This window comes from Plasmodium sp. gorilla clade G2, assembly GCF_900097015.1.
Source record: "Plasmodium sp. gorilla clade G2 genome assembly, chromosome: 10".
Lineage (NCBI taxonomy): Eukaryota > Apicomplexa > Aconoidasida > Haemosporida > Plasmodiidae > Plasmodium > Plasmodium adleri (nom. inval.).
Genome location: NC_041702.1, coordinates 1284426 through 1299313, shown reverse-complemented (window position 1 = coordinate 1299313; position 14888 = coordinate 1284426). Strand labels below are relative to the sequence as shown.

General features: G+C 20.8%; 5 protein-coding genes across 5 annotated transcripts; all 5 read right to left on the bottom strand.

Annotated features, from left to right (window-relative positions):
* Positions 1-1440: 1440 nt before the first annotated feature.
* Positions 1441-3861, bottom strand: PADL01_1034200 (duffy binding-like merozoite surface protein, putative; the record flags this gene model as incomplete). Its single annotated transcript, XM_028682422.1, has 1 exon — positions 1441-3861. One exon carries the CDS (start codon positions 3859-3861, stop codon positions 1441-1443), a length of 2421 nt encoding a protein of 806 aa, XP_028538702.1.
* Positions 3862-5268: 1407 nt separating this feature from the next.
* PADL01_1034100 (merozoite surface protein) lies at positions 5269-6552 on the bottom strand (the record flags this gene model as incomplete). The annotated part of the gene is made up of 1 exon (XM_028682421.1): positions 5269-6552. One exon carries the CDS (start codon positions 6550-6552, stop codon positions 5269-5271), a length of 1284 nt encoding a protein of 427 aa, XP_028538701.1.
* Positions 6553-7834: 1282 nt separating this feature from the next.
* On the bottom strand, positions 7835-9040 carry PADL01_1034000 (merozoite surface protein 6, putative; the record flags this gene model as incomplete). The annotated part of the gene is made up of 1 exon (XM_028682420.1): positions 7835-9040. One exon carries the CDS (start codon positions 9038-9040, stop codon positions 7835-7837), a length of 1206 nt encoding a protein of 401 aa, XP_028538700.1.
* Positions 9041-10209: 1169 nt separating this feature from the next.
* PADL01_1033900 (merozoite surface protein 3) lies at positions 10210-11799 on the bottom strand (the record flags this gene model as incomplete). The annotated part of the gene is made up of 1 exon (XM_028682419.1): positions 10210-11799. The coding sequence occupies one exon, from the start codon at positions 11797-11799 to the stop codon at positions 10210-10212; it is 1590 nt and encodes a 529-aa protein (XP_028538699.1).
* Positions 11800-13149: 1350 nt separating this feature from the next.
* Positions 13150-14115, bottom strand: PADL01_1033800 (merozoite surface protein 3; the record flags this gene model as incomplete). The annotated part of the gene is made up of 1 exon (XM_028682418.1): positions 13150-14115. One exon carries the CDS (start codon positions 14113-14115, stop codon positions 13150-13152), a length of 966 nt encoding a protein of 321 aa, XP_028538698.1.
* Between the last annotated feature and the right edge of the window lie 773 nt (positions 14116-14888).

Here is a 14888-nt window from a genome sequence, read left to right as displayed (position 1 = left end):
TGAATCATTTGAATTATCTTTTTCATATTATTTAGAAAGTATATTACTCATTAATGTTTTATCTATTTCTTTTATTTTGTTATATATATATTTTTTTTTTTTTTTTTTTTTTTTTTGTGAAAGATTTATACTTTTTTTATTTACAATATATATATTTTCTTATGAATCATTATTCATTATATTTATAATTTCTCTTTAAAATTCATTTGCATAGTTTAATAAATATTATTAATTCATTAATTGAAAATTCTTCAAAAACATATATATATTTTCAAGAGTGATAAAAAAAAATACCTTATTACAAACCCTATAAATGCATATGAAAACAAAAATTATTCTCCGTAGTAAAAAATTTTATGCATTTTTAATTTATTATAAATTAAATTTATATTTATATTTTTACAATAAGAATAATGTAAAATTTGAAATAATTGGATAAACTTATTTTCTAAATTTAGAAAGAAGATAGACACAGAATTTATGTCATCAAAAAAAAGAAATATATTTATTTTCTTAATTATTATTTATTTTTAAATATAATTAAATACATCCATGTAATAACTATATCATTTATATTGTCTTTTGACGTGGAAATGTATTTTTATAATGAAAGAAAATAAAATATACATATTATATACATAAATATTTTGTGCGTTTCTTTTTTGGGATAACTATAAAAAGAAAAAAAAAAAAAAAAAATACTTTATAAAATAATTTGAAACATCTTTTAGTCCATTTTAATAATAATAAATATTATGAATATTTACTATTTGCTTTTAAAAATGTAATCCTAAGTAGCACATATTTTGTTATAAAACAAAATCATATAAATTGTTATAAAATTTTTATATTAAATGGCAAAATACCAAGAAAAAGGAGAGACAACACATATTTTCTTCAAAAAAAAAACATTCTAATTAAATAATTTAATAATACCATATACTTATCTATAAAACATATAAAATTACATACATTTTTATTTTTATTAGGAACTCAAATATTAAAAATTCATATTATTAAAGTGTAATATTTTCAAAATTTAGCAGTATTTTATTAAAAAAAAAAAAAAAAGAAAACAATTATTTATATTTATTGATTTTTATAAATATCTATTAATAAAACGTTTATGTACAAAAATTAATATTTAAGGATATATTTATTTTCCATTTTGGATGAATATATCTTTATATAAATCAAATATTTACAGATTAAAGCATATGAAGTTTCCATAATGTAGTTATGTAATTATAAAAAATGATAAAAATATTGTTTTCTTTTTATAAATATATATTATATAAAAAATATAAATAACCAAAAAAAAAAAAATATATTATTTTCTTTTTGGTGTAAATCAACATATTAATTGTTAAAAAAAAAAAAAAAAGAAAAAATTAATTAATAAATATATTTATGTACATTTATATGTACATATATGTTTATTTATTTATTTTGAAATAAACGTGTTATATCTCCAGTTAAATCTTTTAAAAGAGATTCAAAAGTATTTTTTTCTTTAAACAAACTAAATAAGTCTTTCACTATAGACTCAGCAACTTTTTTTAATTGCTCATTATCGTTATAACGTTCTTTTAATGATTGATGTGCATTGTTATCTCTTGTTAAATCAGCTGTTTCTTCATTTTCTTTTTCCTTATCCTTTGTTGTTTGATCCTTTTCTTGTACATTTTTTTCGGTAGCTTTTGTATCACTTTGTTCTTGTTGTTCTTCTTCTACGTCTTCTTCTTCCTCTATTTCTTCTTCTTCATCTACTTCTACTTCTTCCTCTACTTCTATTTCATCCACATTTTCTTCGATTTCTTCTTCTTCATGTTCTTGTGATTCACGTTGTTCCTCTATTTCATGTTTTACATCCTCACTATCTTTTACTATATCATCTTTATCCCATGAAGTTAAATTTACTAATTCCAGTAAATTTTTTTCTTCAGAAAAGAGATTAGGAATTTTACCAGGAACAGCAACAGGACCAAATTCCCATCCCAAAATACGGTCATAGGGAGATTCCATATCTGTGGTTTCTTTATTTTCTTGCGTTGAAGATGTTTCCTGTGAACCCTTTGAACCATGTGAACTACTGTCATCATCATCATCATCATCATCATCTTCTTCTTCTTCTTCTAATGAACCACTGTTTCTCCCTTCACTAGATGTACTAGTTTCTATTCCAGCAGAAGTTCGAACTAAATTCTCTGCAACATGTGGAATACTGGAGGCAACTTCCGCATAAGTCATTGGATCAGTAACTCTTGAAAAAAGTTTTCTTATACCAACTCCTGCTATAGTCCATGGAGACCAAGACCAAGATAATTTCCATTTATCTGCTCTATTATTACTTTCCCCTCCCCTCAACGTACCTTTTCTTTTTTTCACACTACGTTTTGAGGGAAGGTTTCTTGGTTCTTCTTTCATTGGTCCATATATATTTTCACTATCTTCATATATTTCTTCTTCTTCAACATCTTCCAGATTTTCATCTCCATCATTTGTAATATATTCACTAATATTATCATATGATGTATTATTTTCAGATTTACGTATTGTGAATACATTCTTTATATCCTCTGACGTTTCTTCTATACTATTGTTTATTTGTTCATCTTCATCTTCATTTGTAAAATCATTAGATATAATTTGCGTACTTGATTCGAGAGCCCTCATTATTTCGTCCTTAATATCTTTACTCCTCTCAATTAACACTTTAAGTATTTCATCTTTATTTTTCTTTTCTTTAAAAGTGTTTTCCAAATCTTTATTCTTACAATTACATTCAATACATTTATCATGTAAATATGATTGTGGTGTTAATTCTTTAGCATTATCATATGTACCTTTATAATTATTAAACATTTGAGATTGATAGTCCCATTGGGTTTTTCTTTTATTAATCCACCCTAAATAATAATCTAATCCTTTTGTACATTCATCATTTTTTTGCATTTCCTCTATATATAATTCATCGTTATTTTTATCTCTTTTTATTTTACATAATTTTATAACAACATATAAATTATATTCATATTCATAGCAAACATCCTTGCCCCACTCCCTAAACCATCGGAAACGTTGTGGAACCTCATCAATATTATTATGTTCTGGAAAATTTTCAACTTTTTTATTACCACTATATCCACAAACCATTGCTTCCCAAATATCATTTTTATTATTATTCCACCATTCCAATCTTTTTTTTATTATATCATTATCCCCATTTTGTTTAGAGAATATATTATATAAACTTGTATTAATATTTCTTGTATATTTATTATCCATCAAATCTGTTCCTTTAACAATATCTCCTAAGTCAGCAAAACTATAATCTAATGCAGCTATTGCATTTGAAGGTTCGTTCTTAAAATATTCCATTAAGGAATATGATTCACCTGAAGCAACTTTAAGAAGTTCCTCTTTGAATTTATTCATATCCTTTATACCATTTTTGCGTTTCCCAAGATCTAAAAGACATAATTTGTTTCTCCTAGGAGGAACATATAATCCAGTATTAACTTCCGAAGAATTTTTTTTATTTCTGTAGGTCCAATCATTCATTGAATTAAATGATTTTTTAGGACATTGTGAAAATATACCAACTTTTTCACATACATCACTTGGGTAGTATTTATTTTCGTCTTTTTCATCCTCTGAATTTCCAGAAACATGTTTTTCATTTTCCCACTTATTAACGTTCAAAGCATCATCATCATATTCTGTTTTTAAATTATCAATGTTTGATACATTTGAGTTAGATTTATTGTCATTAATAATTACATTGCATGAAATATTATTTAAAAAAATAAGAACATGCAAAATAAATAAATAAAAAGAAATGTGATTAAATGACCTCATTTCCAAAATGATTCATATATGAATTATTAAAAGGATAAATCTCAAAACCAACTTTTATTTAATAAAATGAAAAAAAAAAAAAAAAAAAAAAAAATTATGTCTATATTATATAAATAACATATTTAATCTTATTTAATTTTTAATTCTTAAAAATTACATTAATTAAATTTAATTAATATATAAAAGTAAAAAATGATTAACTCTAACGGATTAATTCTGAATCTGAAAAGACATTCTTATTTAAATTCGGTGTGCATTAAAAAATTATATATATATATATATATATTTTCCAAGAAAAAAAAATAAATAAAATAATAATTATAAAAAAATAAAAAAAATTTTTTTACTTTAATGATATTGAATTATTTTTTTTTATATTAATTTTAATAAAAAATATAATATATCATTTTATTTAATTTTTTTCAATAATGGAACATTTGAAAAAATCAATTAATTATAAATTTATATATTACATAGAGGAAATTAGTATAACAAATATATAACTCAACATATATATATATATATGTATATATATATATATTTAACTCTTAAATATTATTTGTAATATCATAAATTGATTATTAAAAGAAACCCCGATAATCATTAATGTAATATATTACGGTGTTTTGTATATTCAGAATAAAAAAAGAAAAAAAAAAAAAAAAAAATTAAATTAAATTAAATTAAAATAAAATAAAATAAAATAAAAATGTCTCTATAACATTCTACACATTTTTAATATATCCACATTTAAATTCTTAACCTTTTAATATAAAAAAAAAAAAAAAAAAAAAAAAAAAAAAAAAAAAAAAAAAAAATTAAAAAATAAAATTTTTATAGTCTTATGTTTATTTCTTTAATATTTATAAGAAATTAACAGATGAAACCATATTCTAAATATATATATTTTACAAATTAACAATAGTGAAATATTTTATTTTAACCAATATGCTTTATAGTATAATTTTGTCTATTATTTCCTCTAAATTATATTATATTATTTTAATTTATTTTTTAGAGTACTGCATGTGAAATTTTATCAAAATTTTATGGTAACGTTTTAATATATATATAATGTTCATTACAAAATATGAAGTATTTTGTTATGATGTTATAAAAAAAAAAAAAAAAAAAAAAAAGTACAAAAAAAAGTATTAACAAATGAATAAATAAATAAACAAATTAAGTAAATAATTAAAAAAAGTAATGTTAATAATACAAATAAATAGAAAAATTATAAAATATATATATTAAATATAGAGCAAAATAAAGATATGAATTTAAAATATGTATAAAAACAAAATTTTGTTAAAAAAATATTATTAATTATAAATATATGCATATACATAAAACAAAAAAAAAAAATATATATATATATATATATATATATATTTTTATGGTCAATATTTAATTATATGTAAAAAATTCTATAAACCTATGTTTTAATCCTCTTATGGTAGCATCTAATTCATTTTTTCCATTTAATATACTTATCAATGCTGTGATTAATGTTTGTGCAGCTTTTTTTGATTTACCATTATCCTTATAGTTCTCATAAATTAAACTAAAATAATTATTATCATTTAATGAATCTTGTATATTTTCTTTCTTTAAATCATCTGTATCTACTGTTTCATTTTTATTCTCTTCTAACATTTCTTCTTCTAATACTTCGTCATCATCTAATATATCGTCTTGTTGTTTTGTAATTTCGCTTTCGTATTTTTCCAATTCTTCTTCCTTATCTTCATCATATTCATCCTTTTCATCTTTAACATCTTCGTTTTCCTTAGCAATATCATCTTTATCCCAAGATGTTAAATTTAATGATTCTAAAGCATATTTTTCTTTATTTTTTTCATTCGACTTTTTCTCAGGAAAATATAAACCACCACTAAATTCTATGCCATCATCCATAATAGGAGAATATGTAGGAGATGATCCTTTTGCATTTGATCCTGTTTTTGAATCTATATATGATACGTTTTTATTATCATTTATCTTCTCATGTGTATTAGAGTTCTGAGTTGGTAATGGTAAAAAAAAGTCAAGTAAAGTACTACCAATATCTTTAGCTGTCTTTTGAGTAACTTTATCTTTAGATATATCTGAAAGTGTATCACTAACATCATGAACCACAATGGGACCAAAACCACCAAACGTTACGATATTTTTAAGAAAATCAGACCATTTAGAATTATTGTTAGGCATTAATTTTTCCTGAGAACTATCATGACTATCTAAAGAACCTTCCTTTTCAGTACCAAGCTTTTCCTTTTTTATATTTTCTTTTTTATTTTCACCATTTTCTAAACTGCTAGCAGATTCACTGACCAATCCAATAGTCATTTCGCCTAATCCTGATTCAGTACTAATTTTATTGTCCTTAGGTTTAGAATCCATTGAAATATCATTTCCGCCATCAATAGCTCTTACAGTTTCAACCTGAGTTCCTACATTTCCTGAAGTTTCATAAATAGGATAACCACCATAAGAAAATGCTGAAAAATCATCTCCTACAATATTAATATGTTCATCTTCATCCTTTATATTTTTTATGCCATTTTCTGAATTATTAGTTGATAATCCCTTTCTTAGATTAGATTTATTTACAGTTTTGTTTTCTACTAAGTTTCTTTTATATATGTATAAATATAAGATATAAAATATTATATTCACGATTTTCTTCATATTGCTATTATATAAATGGAAAAATAAATAAATGTAAATAAGTAAATATATATATATATATATATATATGTAAAATATATTCCTATTTATTTTTTTTTTATGCTCATAGGAAATTTACTAAAATACATTATATGTATATATTAAACAATATTTATATAAATATATACTTTATAAAAACAAATGTGTACACACATTAAAATCAGACGTATATTCAAAAAAAAAAAAAAAAGGAAAATTAATTTTTTTTAATAAATATATTTTTATTATTTTAAATTTTAATTAAACAAAATATTTTAAAACATTCTTCCTTTTTCTTTATAAAAATAATTATATTATTTTTCTCATAATTTATATATTTTAAGTATATTTATTATATAAAAAAATTACATAAAAGTTAGAATAAAAAATAGATAAAATTAATTCTAAACTAAACAGAAAATACATATATAAATCTTTTTTTTTGGGTGCAAAAAAATATTATTTCATTTGAAAATAAAAAATAATTTTTTTTTTTTTTTTCGTTTTCTTTTATAAATATATTATTTATTATTTTATATTAATATACATTTTTATAATTTTCATAATTTTTTTTAAAAGGTATAATCAAAGGTGTTGATTGAGGAAATATATTTGAATATATTTAAATATTAATCATTGTAATAAATTTATTAAAATATATATATATATATATATATATGTAAATATTTTTTAACTTCTATATATATATTTTTTTTTTTCAAATTGAAAATATTATATAGAAGAAAAACATAAAATACTATTGTATAATTCTTTCTTATTCAGGACAATATTATAATTTTATATTATTTCTTGTTAATTTTATTTTTCTAAATTTTGTATACCCATGATTCCATTGGTATCTTGATAATATATGTACACACATATATATTATTTTATTAGAATCTTTCCTAAATTTGTTTTTTTTTTTTTTTTTTTTTTATATTTTCCTTATTTCTTAATGTAAAAAATGAAGTATATGCATATAAATTTATCGATAGAAATTTATAAATCTATAATTATAAGTTTATAATTACACTAGTATGTTTTATTTATTATATTTTCTATAATAATTCATATACTCAAAATGAGACTAATTTTTTTTGTCAGTTTTTTATATTTTTTTTAAAAACGTATAAGAATTTTTATATTTAAATTTTTTAAAAAGTTTTTTCATAATAATTTCAAAATATATATATATATATATATATTTTGAAAAAATATATACTTACAAATAATTATATAAACATGGTTCCTTTAGATATGTTTAATTATTACTAAATAGTTCGACCATTTCTTGTACTAAATTATTTATAGTAGAATCTATCTCATTTTTTTCATTGAATAATTCAATCAATGTTTTAACTATATTTTCAGAAGTCTTTTTTGCTTCATTATTCTTTTTATGCTCATTAGAAATTAAATTTTGGGCATTTATATCACTTGATGAATTATTATTTTGTTCCTCTTTACTTTCATCTATAATTTTATTGTCTTGTTTTTCTTCTTTCGTTTTTTCTTCCATTTCTTCTCCATCTTCTTCATCTACTTCATCTTTTTCATTTTCTTCTATTTCTTCATTTTCATCATCTTCTGTTTCCAAATCTTCTGTTTCTTCCTCTTCATATATGTTTCCTACTTGTGGGTCCTCTTTTACTTGTTCATTCTCATCGGGTATATTATCTCTATCCCATGATGGAATTTTTATTTGTTCTAGTAAGTGTTTTGTCTTTTTATCTTCTGCAGCTCCATTTTTAGGAGCACCACCTCCAAATTCCCAGCCAAGCATATTATCATACGGAGATGTTTTAGGACTATTTTTTTCAGAATCAAGTTTTGGCTTTGATTGAGCCCTTGTCGTTGTACCTGATGTAACCTTTTCTTTTCCTGTTGTTTGACTATTTGGTCCAGATGTACCAATATATCTATTTTCTCCACTTTCACCAGCATATCCTTTAAAATCACTGCGACCAGATATTTGTGGTAATATTGTAGGTCCTTTTTTTATAGGTGGAAATCTTTTATGTTGAATTATAGTACTAAATAAATCACCTTCTTCTCCACTTAATCTTGTTGTTGGTGGAATTAATTTGTTACTTCCATGAAGAAAATGATCCTTTCTTGATTCTGGACCAAATACATAAGTTGCTTGAATATCGTCACCTTCTAAAGGAATTTCTGAATCTTCATTTAAATTCTGTACAAATGGTGTCTTTTCTACATCATTCTCTTCAACAGAATCTACATCGATTTCTTTCTCTGTTATGTTTTCATTTTTTTCATCATTACTATCTTTATAATTTATATTAATATTTTGTAAATCATATTGAATATTCTTATTTCCATTATTTGTTATACTACTCCTTAAATTATTGTTGCTCTCATTTATAATTTCATTTATTACAATATTATTTTTATATACACACAAATGTATAAAAAATAAACCAAATATTATATTAAATAGGCTATACATTTTATAATGTATAAATATCTATTTTTTAATTATTACTATAGTTGGCTTTAGGAAAAAAGGCTAAAAAAAATTTACATATATATCATATATATATATATATATATATATATATATATATATATAAGATTCATATATTACAATATTTATTTTTAATTAATTAAAAATTAAAACAATCAATTAATACAATTATAATAAATTATCAAATAAAAATTTACAAGAGAAAAAAAAAACATTTCCTCTCATTTTACATATTAAAATAAACAAATGTGTAAAAATTATAATTAGGATATTAAATATTAAAAACTTTTAAAATTAAATAATAAACGAATTATATAATTCACTATTTAACACTATTCTATTATGATTATTTAATTTAATTTGATATTATAAAAATTATATATTATATTTAAACGAATTAAAAAAATATATTTAAAAAGTTTTTTTTTTTTTTTGGTTTCCTAATAAAAATTATGTGTGCAAATAAAAAATATAATATTTCTATAAAAAGGCAAATATATAAAAAATAAAATAAAAAAATCTATATAAGAACTGTTCAAAAATATAAATTTTTGATCCCTAATTAATTATTATAATTTATGACAATTCAAAATAAATCAACTATTTTTTTTTTTTTTTTTTTTTATTGAATAAGAAAAATTATTTTATTATTTTTTTCTATTTCTCTGCAAATATGATGGTGTAATATATATTTCATACATGTAACTACTAATTTTTATTAAAAGGAGTTAATAAAATCAAAATATAAATTCCTTTTTCTTTTTTATAATTATTAAAAAAGATAAGTATATTTTTCTTTTCCAAAATTTTTGACCCTATAATTGTTATACCTATATTTATAAATATTGTAATAGTTTATACTGTCTATAAATTATAGAATAGAAAAAATATATATTTGTTGTTTTATATACATTATTTAAAATAAACTTCATTGAAGAATTTCGTACTTAAATTTTATATATTGAAAATATTTTATTCTTTGAAACAAAATAAGTACTATGTAAATTAAATATTAAGGACAAAAGAGAAAAAAAAAAAAAAAAATAACATAAATTAAAATAATCATTTATATTTAAATTATACATAACACAATATATATATATATATATATATATATATATATATATAAGTATTAAACGTTCTTTATTAATTTATAATGTTAAAAATAAATACGTAATATCATCTTCCAATCCTTTTAATATAGAATTAAACTCACGATTTCCTCTCAATAAACTAAATACTGTTTTAGTCATATTTTGAGCCGTTTTTTTTTTGTCACCATTATGTTTATAATTATCAGAAAATAAATTATGGACACTATTATCATTTAATGTTTTACCATTTTGTTCATTTATATTTTCTTTTTCCTTTTTTTCTTCTTTTTCTTTTTCATCTGATTCCACATCTTCTTCTTCTTCTACTTCTTCCTCCTCAGTTTCATCATCTATATTTATTTCTGCTTGTTCTAGTTCATTTTCATTTTCTTCTTCCTCTATATCTTCTCTTTGTTGTACTTGATTTTCTTCCCTTTCTTCTTTAACGTCTTCATTTTGTTTGATTATAGTTTCTTTATCCCATGAGGTTAAATTTATTAATTCCAAGGAATCACTTTCTTTAGAAGAAATATAAGGATTTGTACCAGGAACATGTACATTACCAAATTCCCATCCTAAAACACGTTCATAAGGATCATGTGGTAATACACCTTCCTGAGTTTTTCCTCTGACAGATAAATCTGGGGAATGTACAGGAGGAGGAGACGGCTGTTGTACTAAAACTGTATTATCTCCACCTCTCTGATGAATAGAGTTTTCATCTCTGCGTTCTTCTGATTCGGATTTTTCGTCTCCTTTACTACCAACGCTTTGTTCGTTATTTTCTGCCCTTTCTACTTGTTCGGTACCGTGTCCACTACTTGCTGTACCTTCTTCTTGCCTACCACTACTTGTGTCTGCTCTTAATCCATCAGAACTTTCTGCAGGATTTGTTACACGACCTGTATGTATTGCCTGTGCTAGATTTCCGGGTAAATGTGCAACTGCTCCAGAAATGGATGAAGCATCAGGAACAATATTTCTGATAGAATCAGAAATTGTTGATAAACTTGGCATACTCCAAGAATACCATGATGACAATTTCTTTTTATCTGCTCCATTATTACCTGTTTGTCCCTTTGATATAATTTTCCCTTTTTTAGAACTACGTTTTGTTAAACTGTTGTTGGATGTTTTTTCTTCAGTTTCAGATAAATGTACACCATCTTCTTGGATTCCTTCTTCATCAATATCATATCCAAATTGTTCATCGTCATGTTTTAAATTAGCACTTATAACGTCTGTAACTGTGTTACTGTCTCCAGATATTGGTAATTCAACTGCACCAAATCTGTCCTCTTCCATTTCTTCAGCAGATACAGTTTCTTCCATTTCATAATCATTTTCAAATACATCATCAGAATCTTCATTATCCGTTTTATCTAATTCGAATAAATTATTATCCTTTTCACTGCTATCTTCTATTTTAGTAGAATTCTCTAAGTTAGATTCTAAATCATTATCTTTACTATCATTGCTGTCTATTTTTACAATACCCTCATTTTCTTGCACGTTTTCATTATCGTTATGTTTTATTCCATTTCTTAAATTATTTATTTTCTTACTTATTATTTCATTACTTACAAGGTTAGATTTATAAAAATTTAGAATGAAAAAATAAAGTATGACACTCAAAATTTTCTTCATTATTAAATAATTTAATAAAAATATGAATATATTTTAATTCCAATATAAATACAAATGAATTATAAATTTTAATTTTATATTATGTACATACATATAATTCTAATATATTATATAGGTTAGTAAGAAGAATATCATAAATATCATCAGGGTAATAGAATTTATTTAAAATTAATAATTAATTTTAAAATTATGCAATTAAAATTTAAAATTAAAAAAAAAAAAAAAAAAGAAAACAAAAAATCAAATACACATATTTAAATAAAAAAACAAAACAAAATGATTAATTTAATTATAATTGGAGTACATAACCAATTGTGTACTCCTAAATGTTTGGACAACAAATTAAAAATTAAATATTAATAATTATAATATAAAATAAAATAAAAACATAAAAAAATGAAATATATATTATTTTTATCAGTTACTTATTTAAATATTTTTTATATTATTATCATAAAAATAACATTGTTTTTAGGGATAACTCAGGTAATTTCTAAAAGTAGAAGGAACCTAGACATAAAAAAATTTTGTGTGCGTGTACTTATTTTATACTTTTTTATATATAAAAAAAAAAAAAAAAAATTAATTATGGACATGATAAAATTTTACTTTTTCTTATTTTATTTTAATTATATAATTTTTTTTTATATTTATCAAAAATAAAAAAAATTATATCAATTTTATTTTCTAAAAATATACTTGAGAACATAATACTTTCATATTTTTATTGCATGTATGCCAAAAGGCAAAATGGTGAATATATAAATATATAAACATATTTATTTAATATTTATATATAATAATTCTATATAATATTCATAAGAAATATAATATTAAAATTTTTTTTCTTTCATTCATTTTTATTATTATTTTATATAATATCCTTTAAAATAATACATATAATAATTATTTTCTTATTTATTATTATAAGGATATAAATTTCTTTTATTATATGTATATATTTAGATTATAATATAATGTAAATGTTTCTATATTTTAATTATTATATTTTTATAATATTAATAGAAATAAGGAAAAAATATATTTATTTTTATTTTTTTTTAAATATTATTGAATGAATTTATATTTATATATATACAAATCGTAGTATTATTTTATATAATATATATATTTATTAATAAATAATATTAGTTACATAATAAGAAAAAAATATTCTTTAATATTTTTCCTTTTTTTATAATTTGTTTTTATTTTAAAATTTACACACAAAAATATTTATAGAATATAAAATGAATCAAAAGAACAAATAATTTTATTCCATAAAATTTATAAAAATCATTATTAAAAATAATCATGTCATAAAAATAAAATATGTTCATTTAAATTCATTTAATGATTTTTAAAATATTGAGATATTTCTTCTGCTAAACCTTTTAAGGTAGAATCCATTTCATTATTTCCACTAAATAAACCAACTAAAGTTTTCATTATAGTTTCAGCAGCTTCTTTTACATTGTTATAATTTTTGTAATTTTCAGAAATTATATTCTGAGCTTTCATATCAGTTGATTGGTCCTTATTTTCTTTACTTTGTTCGTCAGATTTTTCTTCTTTTTTTTGGTCTTTTTCTTCTTCCTTTTCTTCCTCTTCTGATGATTCTTCTTCATTTTCATTTATTTCCAATTCTGTTTCTTCTTCATTATTTTCTTGTATTTCTTCTATTTCTCCTATTTCTTCTATCTGTTCTTCACTCTCGTCCACTGTATCTTCATTTTCCTTAGATATATGTTCCTTGTCCTTTGGAGAAACAGGTAAAGGTTTTAACATATTTTCTTCTGTTTTATTTTCTGGAGCCCCTCCTCCAAATTCCCAACCAAAAAGACGATTATACATAGCAGCTTCTTCTTCAGCAGCAGCTTTTTTTTCAGCAGCCTTTTTTTCAGCAGCTTCTTTTTCAGCAGCTTCTCTTGCCCTTTTAGAAGCTTCACTTTCAGGAGCGCCTCCTCCAAATTCCCATCCAAAAAGACGATTATACATAGCAGATTCTTCAGCATATTTCTTTGCTTTTTTAGCAGCATGATCAGCTACCATTTTATTTAAATCAACTTGAGAAACACCTCCCTCAAATTCCACATCATTTCCAACAATTATATTATTTACATTTTCATCATTTTCTTCATTTAATTTAGATTCCATAATATTTTCTACATTTTCTATTTCTAAATTATTTTTTAATATTGCATTTCTTAAGTTATGATTATTTTTGTTTGCAATTCCTTCACTAGCAACATCATTTATATAAATATATAAATGTAACAAAAATAAGGAGAGAGTAATATTTATAAAGCTTTTCATTTTGTATTATTAATGAATATTAAAAATTTTTAATCAAAAACAAAATAAGAAAGTTATTATGTATTTTAATTAATTTTATTTAAGTAATTATGTAAATTTTTATAAATAAAAAAATGTCAAAAGAAAAAAAATATTAATTAAAAATTGTTTTATTTTTTAGAACATTAATTATATATATAAAAATATAAAAAAAAAAAAAAAAAAAAAAAAAAAAAAAAAAAATTAATTTTTAATTGAGTCTCCTATTTTCTATTTTTTTATTTTTTAAGGAGTTCTATTACTTTTTTTAAAATTCTTTCTTTTTTCATTTAATTTCCTTTTAACGTTCCTAAAAATAAAATAGATTTAGACGTAATAATGTGTGCAAATAAAATTTTCCTTTTTTCTCCAAAAGAAATAACTTAATGCCATTACTTTCTTTTAAATTAAATTTTTTTTTTTTTTTTTTTCGTTTTTCTTTTTCTTTTTTTAATTATTATCATTATAATATCAAATAAAAAAAAACAATAATTTTTTTTTTTTTTTTAATTGGTTAATAGAAATGTCTTTATTATATTTCAAAAAATTTGTTCATTTTAAAATATATATAAATATTTACTTAAAATAATTTAATATTGATTATACAACATATTTCATTTAAATTATATAAAAAAATAATACTAAAAAATGCATTAATTTAAAAAAAAAGAAAAACATATATATAAATAATAATACAATTATATCTTTGTATTATATTTTGAATTGAAATTTGGTCATTTCAATCTATACTACAA